The following is a 17,777-nucleotide window of genomic DNA, read 5'->3' on the forward strand; positions in this document are numbered from 1 at the left end:
CTAAAATGACCTTCGCTCTCATAAGTCTAATCCAATCATCGACCCTCGTCTAGCGAAATGTTCAAACCACTTGACTGAAATCCTCTGAAAATATTTCTGCTCGTACGCTTTGGCCAATCCACTCATTTGAAACTTATCACCCACACACATTTGTCCAGCATCGATGATATCATCCGGATCAGATACAAAAAGAGGCAGCACACAACACAGCACAATCAAAGCGAACGGATACATCGCTTGAAAATCCTCCATGAAGCTCTCCGTATCATAAATCGGACACCCCAATCTTCCAAGTACTTCGTTCAATGTATCCAGATAAATGTTCAAAGACTGAGGGAAATATTCTACGTATACTTCGAATTTCACACTCGTCAGGGTAAAATAAATCAAATCTTTGACCGGAGAAGACCACGAAGTCAGCTGAAAATCGATCAATTTGACTTTTTTAATCGTGCTTTTTTCTTCGTGATACTTGAACATGATATTATTCGTCCAAAAATCACCGTGATTCAAAACTTTGAACTTGGCATTGGCCGAATCCTGGGCCATTTTGGTGATACTTTCTGGCGACGACAAGTTTATCAGCTCTGAGACCATGTGAGGAAATTGATCTTTCAAGTACTGAGGTAGACTGTCGATGAACATTGGAATCTGTGACGTGAAAGCTGAAGATGTATCGTCAGGCGTCGTTGAGTCTGCGTCTTCAACCAAATTTGCAAAAGGATTCTTTTTTATCGATTCCGATAAACCGATTGTTTTGTGTAGCTTGACTGATAGAGCGTGGAATTTAGCCAGGTATTTGAGGGCCCATGAAGAATGCTCGAAGTCGAGTTGATTGATTCGATCAGCGCATTTGTAGCCGGATTTGCTCAGGTCTTTCAGCACCAGTGATATTCTATCGTCCAGATGGTAAAATCTTGGTGTGAAGTATTCGTTGTTTTCGATGGAATACATTTGAGGTACGACTTTGGTGTACATTTCGACCTCTTTATCGTAACTGCCCAGTTTTTCGATCACCTTGTATAAAGGAGATTTGGCTGGTACTTTGAGGAAAAAAGTTTTCTTTTTGGGTGAGCTAGGAATATGATCCTCTTTTCCTTGTATTTGATAGAGAACTATGAGTCGACATACCTGGCTCCATGAATTGCTGCCTGGTCTCACGATATTGTATTCTAGGTGTTGATCGAGTATCCGAATAGAATTGATGTCGCTGTTTTTACGAGACAGGATGGCGAGTAGGATATCATCATTGATGATATTCATCTGCAGATGCATATAGGTGCAAATAAGTATACAATTTTTTAAAAATATTTCACAGCGAAAAAAGGGATAGATAGATACCTTGAACATTAAAAATGTGTTTTGAGTAAACTCACCTTATTTGCAGTTGTAGACACGACAGGAAAGTTGATTCGGATCAAAGAGAACTACGAACGATAATTCAGATTACGCATTATTTCGAATTTACAGAAAAAAAACCAAATGGGCTGATGACGTATTTCAGTGCCTATATCACAAAAATATGAGGAGCGTGTTTTGGCAATAAAATGAGTAGTCATAGTTGTAGGTAGATTACATAATAGACAAGGTTACAATCAACTCTGGAATGCCAAACATCATAGTAATCATAAATTTTTAGACCAGACAAAGAAAAACTGAAAGAGCTACAGTACCAGATTTCTTTCAAATCATTGGCTTTTGGCCATTCAACACTTCCTCGTGATGTTGATGTCCCTGTTTAGCTCTGTGTAGTTTGTACCTATTCGCTACTTGATCTGTTTATTTTTCATCTTCTTCCATTTTATTCGATTATGAAATATTATTGATTAGGAAATCCATAGAATTTTCTACAAATTTTTAAAAATCCAACTGAATGTGTGACATAATTTCAGCAATTCAGCAATTTTTCCAGTTCTGAAAACAGACTCGATGCCTAAAAATGTATACTTAGTACTTACATCGGAATTAATCCAAAGTAATTTAACAAAAAGTTCCAGTATTCAAGGTAAGGTCATCATACAAGGTCATTGACCCACCTGTCCAGTCTCTCAAGGTTTTCTGCCTGCCTGCCAGACTTCTAGAGGTCGTCTGTCGTCATATCTCCTCCTTTAAGGTCATTGACCCACCTCTCTGGCGTCTCACTTTTCAAGTTCGTATGTCTTTCTGTCTGACCTAGTGAGGTCATTGACTTGTTTGTCTGACACCTTAAGGTCACTGACCAGGTTCTCTGGCCTCTTGAGGTCATTGGACCGGGTTGTCTGGCTTCTTGAGGTCATTGACCTACCTGTCCAGTCTCTCAAAGTTTTCTGCCTGCTGGCATGACCTCTAGAGGTCGTCTTCGTCTGTCGTTATATCTCATCATTTAAGGTCATTGACCTGTCAGTAGGGATTCCCTAAAGGTTATCTGTTTGCATGTTTGGTCTATCAAGGTCATTGACCCATCTGACTGTCACTTTCAAGGTCACTGACCTTCTCATTTAGCGTTTTATGATCATCTATTCACCTGTCCGACCTCTCCATGTATGCTTGTCTGTTTTTTCAAGGTCATTGGCTCGTCTCTCAGGAGGCTTCTCAAAATCAACTGTCTTTATTCTGTCCTTTCAGAGTCATTTACCCATCTCTCTAGCTTTTCAAGGTCGTCTTTTGGGAGGTTAGACAGTCGAGTAAGTGATCTCGAGAGGCCAAGCAAGTAGGCAGACGTACTTGAGAGGCCAGACAGTCAGGTCAATGACCTTAAGAGGTCATACAAATAGGTCAATGACCTCAAGAGGTCAGACTGACATGTCCAATGACCTCAAGAGGTTCTGCAAACAGGTCAATGACCTCACGAGGTCAGACAGAAATACATACGAACTTGAAAAGTCAGACGCCAGAGAGGTGGGTCAATGACCTTATGATGACAGAGAAGCAGATAGACAACATTGAAAAGCCACAGGTACACAGACAACTTTGAGAGGCCAGACAAGATGACAGAAGACAATTTTAGAAGGCAGAGAGACAGGTTGATCACCTTGAGAGGGTAGACAGACGGAGCAGTATCTGTGAGAGGTCAGATAGGAGGACAGACAACCTTGGGAAATCACACTAATGGGTCAATGGCCCTAATAGAGTAATAGGTCAGGCAGGTAGACAGACAGACAGACAGACGACTTTGAAAGGCCAGACAGGAAGACAGGCGACCTCTAGAGGGCAGAAAGACAACATTGAGAGACTAGAAAGGCAGGTCAGTGACCTTGAAAGGCCGGACTGACAAACAAAAGACCTAGTGAGAGGCCCAATAGACAAGTTGATAACCTTCAGACACCAGACAGACGGGTTAATGACCTTAGGAAGCACAATAGCCAGTTCAATGACCTTTAGAGGCCTGGGAGGTTGGCGACCTTATGATGCCAGATCTGATTGTAAGTACCTGGTCAGATGAAGTTGGGCAACTAGGGAAGCCAGACATGTAGTCAAACAAACTGCCAAGATGTGCAAGAGTTAATGCCCTTGACTTGTCAGTTAGTCGGTCTGTCTGTCTGTCTGTCTGTCTGGCCTCTTGAGGTCATTGACCTGTATGTCTGGAATCTCAAGGTAGTCTGTCCTCTTGTCTAGCTTTTCTTAGTCCAAAATTCAAATTGAAATTTCGTAATTTGGAGGTCATGCCAACGCCAAAAATCAAAAATCAGACCCATTACTTTCCCTTGAGTCTGGCCAAATAAAATGTGGTCAGATCGGAATTCCCATCAGATCAAACCCTGATCAAATCCATACATTTTCCCCTGGGATTGTGAAAATATGCTGGATCATCCTGCACGCATCCTCAAATGAATTACTGAAGGGAAGAGAGGACAAAATAATCACATCACTCAGTAGGTAAATCAATGCATAAATCAAGTAAATCGTTTTCTTCTTTAGAAAATAAAATGAAATAAAACTCGTTCGATCAATCAAGCGAAATTCAAATTCAATTTACTCTTTACAAGTATACAAAAAAAGAAAGAAAAAAAACACTAATTCGCTAACAGCGTAGTAAAATAGTAAAATGGTTTAAAACCCTAATTTACACAAATACGTTCTGTTTTTGATTCTGTTAAAAATGAAAAAAAAAGTTATCGAATAAAAAAAAATTCTTAAAACTTTTACTATGTACAAATCTTACTATACACAAAATTTTCAACAAAAAAAAATAAGAAGAAAAAGGAAAAGTAACCCTTACGTAAATTTAAAGGTATACGTTGTTAAAAAAAAAAAATGAAAAAAGAAAAAAAAACAAACAAACAATATCGTAAACTTAACGAATAAATGCTGGAATGATATTGTGTTCGGTTTATACTCCGTTCTATCATAAACAGATAATCGAGGAAGACGATCAAAATAGCCAAAGGGTTGTTCTTCTTATCGTGTCTGATAAAAAGAACAGTCCTTTGTCTATTTTGACCATACAGTGATACAAAGAAAGGATTGGGGTAGGGTTGGGAGGGGGCTAGGGAAGATCTCGATGTACTACTACATTATTATAATATCTAAGTAACACGCCGCGTTAATCACCTGTCTCTTCAAAATTGCGCCAATGAGATCATTCAACAGAAACAGAATCGAAAGAGAGCCTCAACATATAAACTCCTACGATCTTATCATCTTCGTTTTTTAGTATGGGCAAATCAACTGGTGGGAAAGGGAGCAACGAAGTAGGAAAAGTCGTGCGCGTAAGAAAGAAAAAAACGAAAAAAAAATAGAACAAAATACTACAAATGGTAAAAAGGTGATCAAAAAATAAACCGTTGATTGGTTAAAAAAATTTGTTATGGTAGGCGAGTAAACGTTCCTAGAAGAGATTTTCAATAAAGCTCGGCACAGCAATGTTGCCAATTTCACAAAGAGAACAAAATAAAAAAAAACCTTTCACAATTCCAATATTTAACGAGCTCTTGAAAAATCTCTCCAAAACGTTTCCTCGGGTTAAAAAAAAAATAATAAATTCCTCAACTCGGATAACTTTACGATATATATGACTAGTACAATGTAATTAACAATTACCACCTTAAAACAAGCGAAAAAAAATTACAATAAATAAAACGAAAGAAGAAGAAAAAAAATCACTATACAGTTAAAATATATAAACATATAAAAAAAGGGGTAGATAAAATGTAATGTAAAACCCTACAGCAGGGGAGGGGGAAATGAAAAAGGGCCATAGGATAGGGGAACCGATTCCGCTACTTTAAAAACATCTTATATAAAACGTTCAAAAAAATGCATAAAACCTCATTTTGTATTCAATGTGAAAAAAAAGAAACAGTGAAAAAAAAATCGTGTAACGCAAAATAGAAAAAAAATTTAAAGCGAAACACGACGATGAAATATATACAAGGATAAAAATATAATAAAATAAGCCAGGGGGAGGGGGGAGGAAAGATAGTAAAAATAGCATCATCGACTTTAAAATATAAAATTGAAAGTTTGTAAGATATAAATATCACAATTTATTAAGTTGATATCACATCCGTAATTTTTGTTTCCTTAATTACAAAAAAAAAAAAAAAAAAAAAAAAAAAGATAAATAAATAAAAACCTGAAATACGACAAATTTTATAATAAAAAAAAAAAGTTTCAACAAACCCTTTTTTGAGATGTTGAGAGTTTGTCATGAAAGGAAATAAAAACCAGGAGGGGGGAAAGCTCGTTAAAAACTAAGTAGAAAAAACTGGTAAATTTGACAACATCGATATACGTAGGTAAGTAGTTCGTTGACGAATAATTTTTATTCATATGGGGAGGGAGGAGGGGACCACGCAATATGACTTTTGATCGACTCTGATACCGTATTTTCCCCCTGATATAGTAAGTAGATCTCGGGTTACGTTTGGCAACGTTGCAAACGTTTTCACACGAATATTATGGCAACTTTCTGTACGTATAACATGGCAACGTTGCAAAATGGCACAGGAACATCAGACGTAGGAGGTAAAATTTATCAACTAGAACAAGATTTTCATCGATATCGTCGTCGTAAAACGAAATCACGAACACGGCAACGTTGCCAAATCTCGATTTCAAAGGTATTTCTCACCATTTGGACAGTTTTCCATCACCGTTAATACATTCTGCGCAATGTAAGGTAATTTAAATGGTTAAAGAAAGAAAAAAAAGTGGGGAAAGGTAACTAAATATGGCATTTTTTCCTTCTAGCACAATTTGGAGCACGTTTACCTCATCAAGTGGGTACCATCTTCAAACGATACTCTCTTTTTCGGGCTGCAAGTCGACGTAGGCTGGCATAGCCTTCCTTAAGGATATATCACTACCGCGGATATTCGCACCGCCGTTGAACAGATGGAAAAACCAGCCACGTATCGAACCTCTAGGCTGTGTTTTACGGTTATGGGCCGGTATAGGGACGTCCTCGAGAGAATGCCATTTCTTGGTCTCGGTCAACAGTGGGGCGCAGTGCAGGGCACCGTTACCTATAACGTCGCAGTTATTGGTATTATCGTATCCGGTGCTGTCCACTCTGAAGAGTTTATTTTCCTGTAGAGGGTAACGAGACGTTAGTGAAGGTAACGAGATGGTGAAAAGTGACCGGCGTGAGGGAGACTCGTCGACAGATCGATCGTTGTTAATACGAACTTGTAACGAATGGCAACTCCTTTTCACCGCCGAATTGACCCGTTCAATTCGTTTGTTTGGTAGGTAGTCGAACGAATTAGCGGCTCGGACACGTTTTCGCGGACCGAGAAGCTGAATCAAAGGCACCGGGTATGCGAATGGAGGTGTATCATCTTCAGTCTCGGTCCGCTCGGTTGTGTCGTAATCGTCGCCGTCGACGTCTTCTTGATCTGCATCTTGATCGTGATGGTTTTCTGGGATGGTGGACTGGGCGGCGATCAGTTCGGGATAGGCCAGAATACTGCTGCTTTCGGGGGCTGCTAGCGGCGCTCCTTTATCGATGGAGTTACCTCGTGGGATACTGGAATGTCTACGGCTGGTGTCGCCGACTAGTTTGGGACTGTTGCGTAAGGCGCCGCAGAACAAGGCTGGTAGTTCGGCTAAATCGACCTGTGATTGGATAAAATGAGTGTCATTAATAATAGTAATCCTCTGTGTGGTTGCCAAGAGAGTCTAGAGCGATCGGAGTGCAAAAAATTACACGCAAGGTTCAATCTTGTAAGGTTCCTGACCAAAATTTGGGGGGATGGAACAGAAGAAGGCTGACTCAGGGAAAAATAATCGGATCTAATAAGGTGTGATCAGATATATTCAGCTCTGGTCAGATCCAATCAGGTCTGATCACATCTCTATTCATTTTTCCCCCTCAGGGGTCTTCAAAACAAGACCCCGTTCTCAGATAACGACTTTACACTCCAATCTGATGTTTTTTTGTTTTTTTTCTTAAGAAACCGAGACCTTGAAAATATTTCCTGATTTTGAGACTCCAATTTTAATATTCGACTACGAGACTTCGATTTCAAAACTCCGGCCCCAATTACAAGACGCCAATTTTGAGACCCCATTCAAAGACCCCTATTTCGAAAGACCCCAATTTTGAAATAATCACTGATTTTGAAACTTCAATTGGGAGACCTCGATTTTGAGACCCGAATTTCAAGACCATGACTTCAAAACTTTGATTTTGAGACCCTATTTCAAGATCGCAATAACGAGACCTCAATAATTTCGAGACCCCAATAATTTAGAAACCCCGATATTGATATCCTAATTTTGAAACGCCAATTTAGAGATCCTGATTTTGAAACTCCAATTGTGAGAATCCGATTTTAATGCCCCAATGTCGACTTAGAGACCCCAATTTTGAGACCCCAATTTTGAACTTCAATCGGGAGACCTCGATTTTGAGACCCAAAATTCGGGACCCTGAATTCAAAACCTTCATTTTGAGACACTATTTCAAGACCTCAATTTCGAGACCTCAATTTCAAGACACCATAGACTTCAAGACCCTAAGTTTAAGATCCCAATTTCGAAATAAGTACTGATTTTGAAACCTCCATCGGGAGACCTCGATTTTGAGACCCGAAGTTCAAGACCATGACTTCAAAACATTCATTTAGAAACCCCATTTTAAGACCCCAATTTCGAGACCTCAATAATTTCAAGACCCCGACATTGATATTCTAATTTTGAAACGCCAATTTAGAAATCCTGATTTTGAAACTCCAATAATTGTGAGACTTTGATTTTAAGACCCCAATGTTGACTTCAAGACCCTAATCCTAAGACCTCAATTTTGAAATAAGTACTGATTTTTAAACCTCTATCGGGAGACCTAGATTTTGAGACCCAAAGTTCAAGACCATGACTTCAATCCTTCATTTTGAGACCCGATTTCAAGACCTTAATTCCAAGACACTGTAGACTTGAGACCCTAAGTTTAAGATCCCAATATTGAAACTCCGAATGGAAAACCTTGATTTCGAGACCCTGATTCTGAGATCCGATTGCGGGACTTCGATTTCGAGGCCTCAAATTACAAGAAGCCAAATTTGAGGACCCCATTTTAGGACCCCCATTCCAAAAGACCCCAATTTTGAAATCATATTTTGAGACCCTTGACATTGATATCCTAATTTTGAAACTTCAATTGTGAGAATCCGATTTTAATGCCCCAATGTCGACTTGAGAAACCATGATCTTGAGGCCCCAATTTTGAAAAAACGTACTGATTTTGAAACCCTCTATCTGGACACCTTGATTTTAAGACCCAAAGTTCAAGTAAGACCATGACTTTAATTAAGACCTTCATTTAGAGACCCTATTTCAAGACCCCAATTTTGAGACCTAAATAATTTCAAAACCCCGACATTGATATCCTCATTTTGAAACTCCAATTGTGAGACTTCGATTCTAAGGCTCCGATGTTGACTTCAATGCCCTGATTTTAAGATCTCAATTTTGAAATAAGTACTGATTTTGAAACTTCTATCGGGAGACCTCGATTTTGAGACCCGAAGGTCAAGACCATGTCTTCAAAGCCTTCATTCTGAGACCCTTTTTCAAGACCCCTGATTTCGAGACCTCAATTTCGAGACTTCAATTTCAAGACCCCGAAATTGAAATCTCAATTTCGAGCTACCGATTTGGGAATCCAATTTCAAGGCTCAGATTTTAGAGACTCCAATTTTGAGATCATGACCTCGATTTCAGTACCTTAAGTTCAAGACATGATTTCAGGACCTCATTTTGAGACCTCTATTTCGAGACCTCCACTTCGAGACCTCTACTTCGAAACCTCATCTTTGATTTCGAGGCTCCAATTTCAAGACATTTTGATTAGTTTCAAGACACCAATTTTAAGATCCCAATTTTAATATCCGGATTTCAAGTCAATGATCCTCGTGACACCGAGTTTTTTGAAAACTTGAAAAAAAATTCTATTGATTTATCAGATTCTTTAGCAACCACACACAAGAAAGAAAAAAATTGAAGAAAACAAGAACACTGTACTTACTTCTCTCTTCTGAACGGCTTTTTCGGTAGCTCCGACCAACCAATACGTCAAAACTTCGCCTTTACCCTTCATATTGACTAGACCTCTTTCTTCCACAATGTACCCTCCTACCTTATCCAAGGCATTTTTACACTGCGCACTGATATGTATCTTCAAAGGTTCCCCGGTGGACTCCATTCGCGACGCGGTATTCACGGTGTCGCCGAATAAGCAATACCTCGGCATGGTCAGACCTACAACTCCAGCCACTACCGGTCCTGTGTACAAATCGAAAAAAAATCAATTATTCGAGGTTTGATGAAAGCAAAGGGCCACTTGATGGGAAATGATTCGTTACCGGTGTGAATGCCTATTCGTAATTTCAATGTTTCGTGCGGTCTGTGTCGTATTTTGTGATTTTTCACAGCTTCCAATAGGTTTAGAGACATCGAAGCTATTTCACCCGCGTGTCTTTTGCCATTTTTCAAAGGCAGGCCTGAAACCTGAATTACATAAAATTACAAAACTAAAAATCTGCTTGTTAAAATAACTGAAACCTATATTTTTTGAGAATGAAAAACACTAAGTTTTGTATCATTTCGACGAATATCTACTCAATTTTCCATAACTTTCACACAAATTGCATCAACTTTATGTTTGAAATTTTAATTTCATTACTTTACATTATTTCATTTAAAAAGATTCTTGCACTAATTTTTCAAATTTGTAACCAAAATTCGAAAACTAGATCGATATTTCGAGCTATTTTTTTATAGCACTTAGAATCAGACTGCTGCTGCTTTATTTCTAAATAAAATTTCACAAATTTTGGCCATTTTTCCCAAATTTTAAACATTCGTGGATGATAATGCAAAATTTACAAGACATTTCACGAACTTCTCAATTTTGAAGATTTTTTTTAGTGCAAATTTTATGCATTTTTGGAGGATTTTCAGAGTAACTTTCATGGAATTTGGCTCGTTCTTCTGAAATGTAATAAGGAAATTTTTGCATTATTTTTTGCAACTTTTTCTGGATTTCAAACTATTTTACAGATTTTTTTCTCTTATAATTCTGAGTAGGTACAATGAATTCATTACTCAAAAAATTTTTGAATTATTTTAGAAGCATTTTTTGAATTTACATTCATCTTTTTTTTTGGGAATATCGCGTAGTTTCATTCCGATTTCATGTAAATTTGAAATTTTTTAAGTTTTTAAATACCAATTTAACTGATTTTTAGATGATTTTAAACCATTTTTTTCATAATTTTTAATCATTTTACGTAAATTTTGCAGATTTCCGATTGATTTCAAGCACTTCTTTCCAATTCTGTATGATTTTGACAAAATAAAAATAGTTTTAGAAAATTTTATCAATTGTAGAAGCAATTTTTGCTCAGTTTTTACAAATTTCTGTTCACAATTTTCAATGATTTTTACGTGAATCTAACCCTTCTTTCATTGACAGCCAATTAAAAAAAAAAAAATCATGAAATTCGAGGCAAAAAAAAATCAAAATATTTTTTCCATTTTTATCATGTTTTCGAATTTGAATGAGAAATATCCAGTGAAAAAATGACCGTAACATGTCCAGGGCTGGAAAACTGAAAATGCAAAAACCTCAAACTGAAATTTTTTTCAGTTTTTTTCTACTTTTCATTTTTTTATTCAGTCATTTTCTCCTCTTTTTTTGGCTAGTTTATTCTTCAATTTCAAGCTTGAACTTCCCTTCCTTCAACTCTCAAGGCTCAATAAATGAGTACAACTTTCACAAGCTAAACCAATTCGCAAAATTCAAAACCCTAAAAATATTGTGCAAATTTCTTGGCAAATTACCTTAAAATAACCTAATTTCAATTTTTAAACTTTTGGTATTTAATAAATATTTCTAGTACATTCTACCCCAAAAAATCAAATAATACGTACCACCATATAAGCATCTCCGATGGTTTCAACTTTATACACGTCGTATCCTTTGATAATACGATCGAATAACGTGTACAAATCATTCAGAAAATTCACAACCTGAAAACGAATCAATTATAAATCAATTACGATTCACTCTCAAATTTTAATTTACTCGTCAAAAAGCAACGTTCACAGTTGAGCTTACCTCGAGGGGCGTACTTTCGGCGGACATTGCAGTAAAACCAACGATATCGCTAAAATAAATGGTAACTAAGTCGTAAGATTCTGGTTCTACTCCATAGCCTCGCGTAAGTCTTGAAGCCACAGGCCTGCAACCAGACGTACAAAATTGGTTTTAAAAAATCGATGAGCTGTACAAAAAGAATAAATCAGAAGCAGGATCCCTTACGCTGGTAACATTCGATGCAGGAGATCTTCAGTTTTACGTTTTTCTTCATATACTTCCAAAGTCCTTTGATTGACTAAATCTTCTAAATTATTCGTGTATTTTTCCATCATCTCCATTAAATGGTCCATGATGTTTCGTTGTCTATTGGGCACAGAAAAAATAAAAACAGAAGTAGCCACGTTGGTAAACCCTGTTCATCTAACTCTACATGTTCAATCTAGAGCATGGAAAATGCTTGTACTCACTTTCCCTCCTTCATAACTTTAAGCCTGGATCTAATTTGACCAAAATCAGGCCTCAGCTCAGGCTGCTCGGACCAACACTCTTCCATACACTTGACAACGTAATCATCGCCTACTTCGCAAGATTTTAGAAAATGCGTATTAGGTCTCAAAGGTAATTCATAAGGCCCAGGTACTTTTTGTATCAGGTTAATTATATCTGCGAATAAAGACCGAAAAATTAGTACAACTAGTACCTACATGCAATTCTGGAAAATGGAATTGTAGGTTTGTAATTCAACTACCCACCTTTTGGTTCATCGTATCCACATCCAGCAAATGGACCTTTACGACCGATAATCTCGTGTAAAATGATGGCAAACGCGTACACGTCCGCTTTTTGAGATCCTTTAACAAACGTCTCGGTGCTCCGAAGTAATTCCGGCGCCTTCCATAACATATCTGCAATGAATAGAAAATCACTCATTAGTCTCAATCTTAAGCTGGGCACATTCTGTCGACTGGACCCATTCAAGTACCAATCTTGCTTGAAGTCTCAGCGATCCTTCTCATACGTACTTCTATAACGCTGATGTTCGCCTTCACTCGATTCATTGGCGGACTGCTGCCTTAACTCGAGCAAACCAAAATCGGTAACTTGCAATACCCAGCGGCTGGTCACAACGCAATTGGATGATTTCAAATTACCGTGATAGTTAATCGGCGATTTGTGAAGGAACAGCATAGCCTACTTTGCACGAACCAAGCGTTTGAATTACACGAGTAAACAATATAATTACCGATACCGATAGAGAAAGCCAAGTGTACCAGCGAACGTCTTAAAATGCTTACCTTGATCAAATCGTGGACTAAAGATGCGATGAACATTCTGTCTAATTTGATATCTTCGTTTTCTACTATATCCTGCGAAGAAAGATACATCACGTTTGTAAAAATTGGTTTGTGATAAAGTAGAAAATTTGCATGAAAATAGCCACTACTTACATATAAACTGCCTTTGGCGCAATAATCAGTCACTAAAACGATCCTAGTAGTATCGATGGCGGCTCCGATGAAGGAGTTGACATTATCGTGTCGTAAATCACGCAATATTCTCATCTCTTTCATCGATTCCCTGGTGATGTCTTTCTTTCTATTAAATTTCAGTTCTTTGATTCGCACCATTACGTTACGATAGTGGACGGTCGTCGCGAACACTTGACCACCGCAACGAGATTCGTACGAAGTCGCCGATATGATGCTGACCTAGGAGAACAAATTTCAATTTTAAAATAAGTGGACCAAGGACCATGAAAAAAATCAAAATTTAGTCAATTTGAGGTAGAAAGCTGAAATTTGATTCGTTCACTATTTTTTACGACTGAAATCAGGGGGCTGGGGTCGTATTTTTAATTTTTTTTCAAATCTCAATTTAAACGTAGGAATCTCAAGAGCTGTAATGAACGTGCCAAAAATGTTAAATTCACTACAACACACAGGCCATGGTTCAAAAATCTTACAGAATGAGAAATTTTCGATACATTTTTTACATCATACAATCATACATGAGCTAAGAATGAATAAAAATTATCCCAACAGTTCTCAAAACTAGAAGTAGGGGCCAAAAATTTCCAAAAAAAAATGATTTATCAAAAATTTGATGTACCTTGAGTAAGTTTTAAATGTATTTTTGGAACCACTGAATATAGTTTGTTGGTGTTTTCTGATAATGTTTACTTTTCAGAGGACGAACATAATTTTAAAAAATGCCAAGTATCAAAAATTACCAATCTTTCAAAATTTAAAACCAAATTTTCGGCAAATGGATTTTTAGATTCCAAATCTGACCTATCTAATAACATGAAACAAAACTACTGAATCACTAATAGGTTTGATAGGTAGTCAGGCGACCTTGAGAAGCCAGATACATGGGTCGATGACCTTGAGAAGGCAGCCAGGCGGGTCAATGACCTTGAGGGAAGACAGACCAGAATGTTTATGAAAACTCCCAGACAAAAAAACATTTTTCATGACCTATTTTCACATTTGTACCGCATGAAAACAACCCCCCCCCCTTGGGTAAATAAATAAAAAATAAATCCTTGGAACTGCGAGAATTTTTTTTTAATTTTTAGGCACAATAGGTATTTTAGATTTTTTATTTTTCTATGATTTTTTTGAACAAATTTTTTATTTATTTTTTCCCCATTTACTGGGCTTTTTAAATTTTGAGCAAAATTCATGAGTTTTTCAAGACTTTTCATGACTTTCACGATCGTTAGATACCCAGCAGACGATCTTCAAAAACCACCCAAACGGGTCAATGACCTTAAAAGGCCAGACAAGCGGACAGACAACCTTGGGAAGCCAGAAAGACACACATACAACCTCGAGAGGCCACACAGGCAAGTGACTTTGAGAGTCCATTCGACATGATCTGATCGAATAGAAGGAACCTAATGGGATCTGATCAGATCTGTTCAGATTCGCATATTCGCGTGCATCAGATCCAATAAAAAAACTGATTAGATTAGATCAAATGTGAATAAATGTCATCAGATCGGTTTTATCAGATCCGGACAGTCCCTAAATTCAAAGTGATCTAATCAGTTCAAAGTTTTGATCGGATTGGATCTGTTCAGACACGATCACCACTAAAGAATAAAACCCGATTGGATCTGATAAAATCAGATCAGGGCAGTTTGATCAGATCTGATGAGATTAGATCTGATCTCAGATCCACACATATTTGATCAAATCTGAATGAATCTCCACAGACCTGTTTGATGAGATCAGACTAGTCAGATCTTATCAAAACCTCACATTTTTTTAGATCCAATCAGACCAGATCAGATCAAAGTTTGATCGGATCAGATCTATTCAGACTTGAACAAATCCAATCAAAACTTCAACAGGATTTTCAACCCTCTCCCCCCAAGACCGGTTTTCCCTTCTTTTTTGCAGGGTTGTCTACAAGCAAAATTTCAAACTAAAAAATCAAGACTTTAGCAGGACTTTTAGCAGAACGTTTTTTAAACATTTGGGATTTTTTGAGAGGGGTCGCTTTTCTAGTATCTTTCAACATCTCAAGATTTTTTTTCCATTTTTTGATTCTATTTTTACCTTTAAGACTCTTTGCTAAAATAATGAAATTGAGCGAATAAAACACTTTTTTCAACATGAAATTTTTTTTTAAAAAGTATACAAAAATTAAATGCAAAATTTGAACAATTTTTGTGTCATTCGAAAGGTATAATTTTGCCTAATATTCATTTATAATGTATAAAAATTTTGATTTCTTCTTCAAGTCTGGAATTTTTCAATTATGGAAAAGAGAAATGAACTGGACCTGGCGAAGCGAGGGCAAAAGTTCTCGAAATTCAGTATAGTTAGAAAGGCATAAAAAGGGATGTTTTTTGTGTGACGAGTTTACTCATAAAAAGTTTATTATTTTGCTTCAAAATTTTGATACTCAAAAACAGAATTTTCAAAGAAATCCACCATTTGGAACGTGGGTTAGTGGTCTATTTTTGAATATTTTTCAGAATTTTCTTTCTCTGGTTCAATGTTGTTAACACAAGTAGACCTTCAAGTTACCTTAGTGGAGCTCATATCGTTGCCGTAGAATCCGATCAAATCGTTAGGGTCGATTTTCCACAACAACCCTTCGATTTCCATTTCGATTTTCCATTTTCTATACATTATCACAATGATGACGAACGAGAAGCTCAACAGAACCCCTAAGATTCCGGCTATCCAGGATTCAGTCTGCGAGTCATCCATACAAAATTCCCCTTTGAATCCGCAATTCGGTTGATCTTGCGGCGCACGTGACATCACCCAATCTATTTGCTCGCCCGGTGATAATAACTTGAATTCCTGTTCAAAAAAATACAACCTTCCGTAATAAAAAAAGAAAAAAAAACAGCTATCGAACCAGTATTGCAAAAAAGAAAAAAAAAATCAAACAAATGCTTACCAAGCTACCATTATTATTACTATTATACACGAATCCTCCGATTGGTCGCATGATATATTCGCAAGAGAAATTAGTTTTACTGTTGTTGTGTACTTCTCGTTTCAACGACAATACCGTAAAGTTACCTTCGGAATCGCCTTTTGAGTCGATTTTCATCCCCGAGCCAGTTATACCTGCGAATATCGTACAAAAATTAGTTTTCTCTAATTATTACATATAATATTCAGTTTTCAGTCATCATAACTTTTCAAATTGAACCATTCTGAAAAGTTGAAATTTACTTTCAATTGGTTTTAGCAATAAAAAATGTTATTCGTTGTTTCCACAATCCCTTCCATTATTAATATTTCCCCTCCATTTATAAAACAATTTTTCAGAGATGAAAAAACTAGACACTTTTCGAATTTCTCACGAATGAAAATTTTTTCGCTGCATGTAAATAACGCAAATGACAAACAAACAATACGAATACGGATGAAGGGGCTGGATTGATTCCAAAAATTTAATCAAAAATTGGAATATATTACACAATTAAGGTAGAGGGTACTAACTGTTGTAAGTTCCTTTCTTCATGATATATTGTATGATTTCGGTACCATTGGCCTCGATTGCATCCAGACTTTCCAGAGTTTTATTCGCTTCCGGTAACTGATCGATCAAACCAAACAATGCATTTGCGTACAACATCAACGCATCGTACAGATACGCCGCGTGAATGGTGACGAACTGCGAGGAAAACCGACATCAAAAGGAATTATTATCACTATCGGAAACATACGAGGAAAATTATTATTCGGGCGTTCAACAACCTTTCTCATGGATTCTCGACTCAGCACTTCTGGCATGGGGAAATTGAACGGATCCTGAGTGTTCGCATACAAAACATCTTTTATGAAAACGTCTTGATAGTTTGCGGTGGGTGGCGATCCTACAATCGCCAGAATGGATTTGGCTCTTCTTTCTATTCTTTGTACAGGTTCAACGTCGGTACATTTACTGTTTTTACTCAAATCGTCGGCCACTACGATACAGAAGAAACGACAATTAATCGAATGAGAATCGATACGAGATATATTTTAATTTAATATGAATTGAATTAGGTGAAACTTACGCCAAAGATAAAAATCGGCCTCTACGTTAGTGTACGCTTCGTTATTCAAATAAATTACTAAATATTCGCCCTGGTCAAAATACTCCATAATTTCCATCTGTCTGGTGAATTCGACCAACATGGTGGTTGTACCGATGAAAACGTAAACTGAAAAAAAAAAATTGATACATATATATAAACACAGTTCTAATACGTTATCTAATTTTTTTTAAAAAAGCCTCAAATTCAACGAAAATGTTACAAAAGATCAAAATAACCATTAAATTTCGCTTACTTCTAGCTTTTTTTTCAGCCTCCCTCAATAAATCCGGCAAATAGGTCGCCTGACAGCAAGGTTCTGCGTTCCTACAACAATCGTGATGAGCTTCGACGTCGTGAAAAAATGACACTGTAAGGTTGGAATTTTCTGCATCTTTTTTCAACGATTCGGCTATAATTTTGCTATTTTTTTCGTAAAATATGGCGAAAATCTTCCATTTAAAATAACGTAACGTAGCTATCGCCGATTTCGTTATCTAAACAGAATCACAACAAACGAAAAAAAACACACTGAGAAATTTAATACAATAGCCAACGAGTACATCGAATGCAATACGTGCGAAAATAAAATATGCACCTGTGTTTCTGGTGGCTCTGTTCTAGCAAATGTGTTCATATCACTGCCTAGGTATTCGGAACACCTCTGAAAATGCATGAAAAATATATTAGTAAATTTTCGTA

General features: G+C 37.0%; 2 protein-coding genes and 1 long non-coding RNA gene across 10 annotated transcripts in view; 1 reads left to right on the forward strand and 2 right to left on the reverse strand.

The window, feature by feature from the left end:
• LOC135842327 (uncharacterized) overlaps nucleotides 1-17,777 on the forward strand; it is a 406,653-nt gene that overhangs the window by 304,007 nt on the left and 84,869 nt on the right. The window lies entirely within an intron of this gene.
• Nucleotides 7-1,275, reverse strand: LOC135843366 (uncharacterized). Its single transcript, XM_065361234.1, has one exon. The coding sequence runs from the start codon at nucleotides 1,273-1,275 to the stop codon at nucleotides 19-21; it is 1,257 nt and encodes a 418-aa protein (XP_065217306.1). The 3' UTR covers nucleotides 7-18.
• Nucleotides 3,925-17,777, reverse strand: part of LOC135842321 (receptor-type guanylate cyclase Gyc76C-like) — an 89,255-nt gene continuing 75,402 nt past the window's right edge. For 5 of the 7 annotated variants that reach the window (XM_065359718.1, XM_065359719.1, XM_065359721.1 and 2 more), the window contains 18 exons: nucleotides 17,674-17,739; nucleotides 17,332-17,572; nucleotides 17,058-17,204; nucleotides 16,756-16,967; nucleotides 16,498-16,672; nucleotides 15,947-16,119; nucleotides 15,565-15,846; nucleotides 12,973-13,233; nucleotides 12,820-12,891; nucleotides 12,547-12,715; nucleotides 12,277-12,429; nucleotides 11,992-12,187; nucleotides 11,747-11,887; nucleotides 11,543-11,666; nucleotides 11,356-11,454; nucleotides 9,786-9,930; nucleotides 9,449-9,705; nucleotides 3,925-7,038 (listed from right to left, as the gene is read on the reverse strand). In XM_065359718.1, coding sequence (XP_065215790.1) covers nucleotides 6,214-7,038; nucleotides 9,449-9,705; nucleotides 9,786-9,930; nucleotides 11,356-11,454; nucleotides 11,543-11,666; nucleotides 11,747-11,887; nucleotides 11,992-12,187; nucleotides 12,277-12,429; nucleotides 12,547-12,715; nucleotides 12,820-12,891; nucleotides 12,973-13,233; nucleotides 15,565-15,846; nucleotides 15,947-16,119; nucleotides 16,498-16,672; nucleotides 16,756-16,967; nucleotides 17,058-17,204; nucleotides 17,332-17,572; nucleotides 17,674-17,739 — 3,738 coding nt within the window. In that variant the 3' untranslated portion in view covers nucleotides 3,925-6,213. The remainder of the gene's footprint in view (nucleotides 7,039-9,448; nucleotides 9,706-9,785; nucleotides 9,931-11,355; nucleotides 11,455-11,542; nucleotides 11,667-11,746; nucleotides 11,888-11,991; nucleotides 12,188-12,276; nucleotides 12,430-12,546; nucleotides 12,716-12,819; nucleotides 12,892-12,972; nucleotides 13,234-15,564; nucleotides 15,847-15,946; nucleotides 16,120-16,497; nucleotides 16,673-16,755; nucleotides 16,968-17,057; nucleotides 17,205-17,331; nucleotides 17,573-17,673; nucleotides 17,740-17,777) is intronic. The other 2 variants (XM_065359724.1, XM_065359723.1) reach the window with 2 other exon arrangements.

This window comes from Planococcus citri, chromosome 4, assembly GCF_950023065.1.
Source record: "Planococcus citri chromosome 4, ihPlaCitr1.1, whole genome shotgun sequence".
Taxonomy (NCBI): domain Eukaryota; kingdom Metazoa; phylum Arthropoda; class Insecta; order Hemiptera; family Pseudococcidae; genus Planococcus; species Planococcus citri.

Excerpts from the sequence above, each read along its gene's own strand:
- LOC135843366 (XM_065361234.1), bottom strand. The coding sequence starts at position 1,275 with ATGCATCTGCAGATGAATATCATCAATGATGATATCCTACTCGCCATC.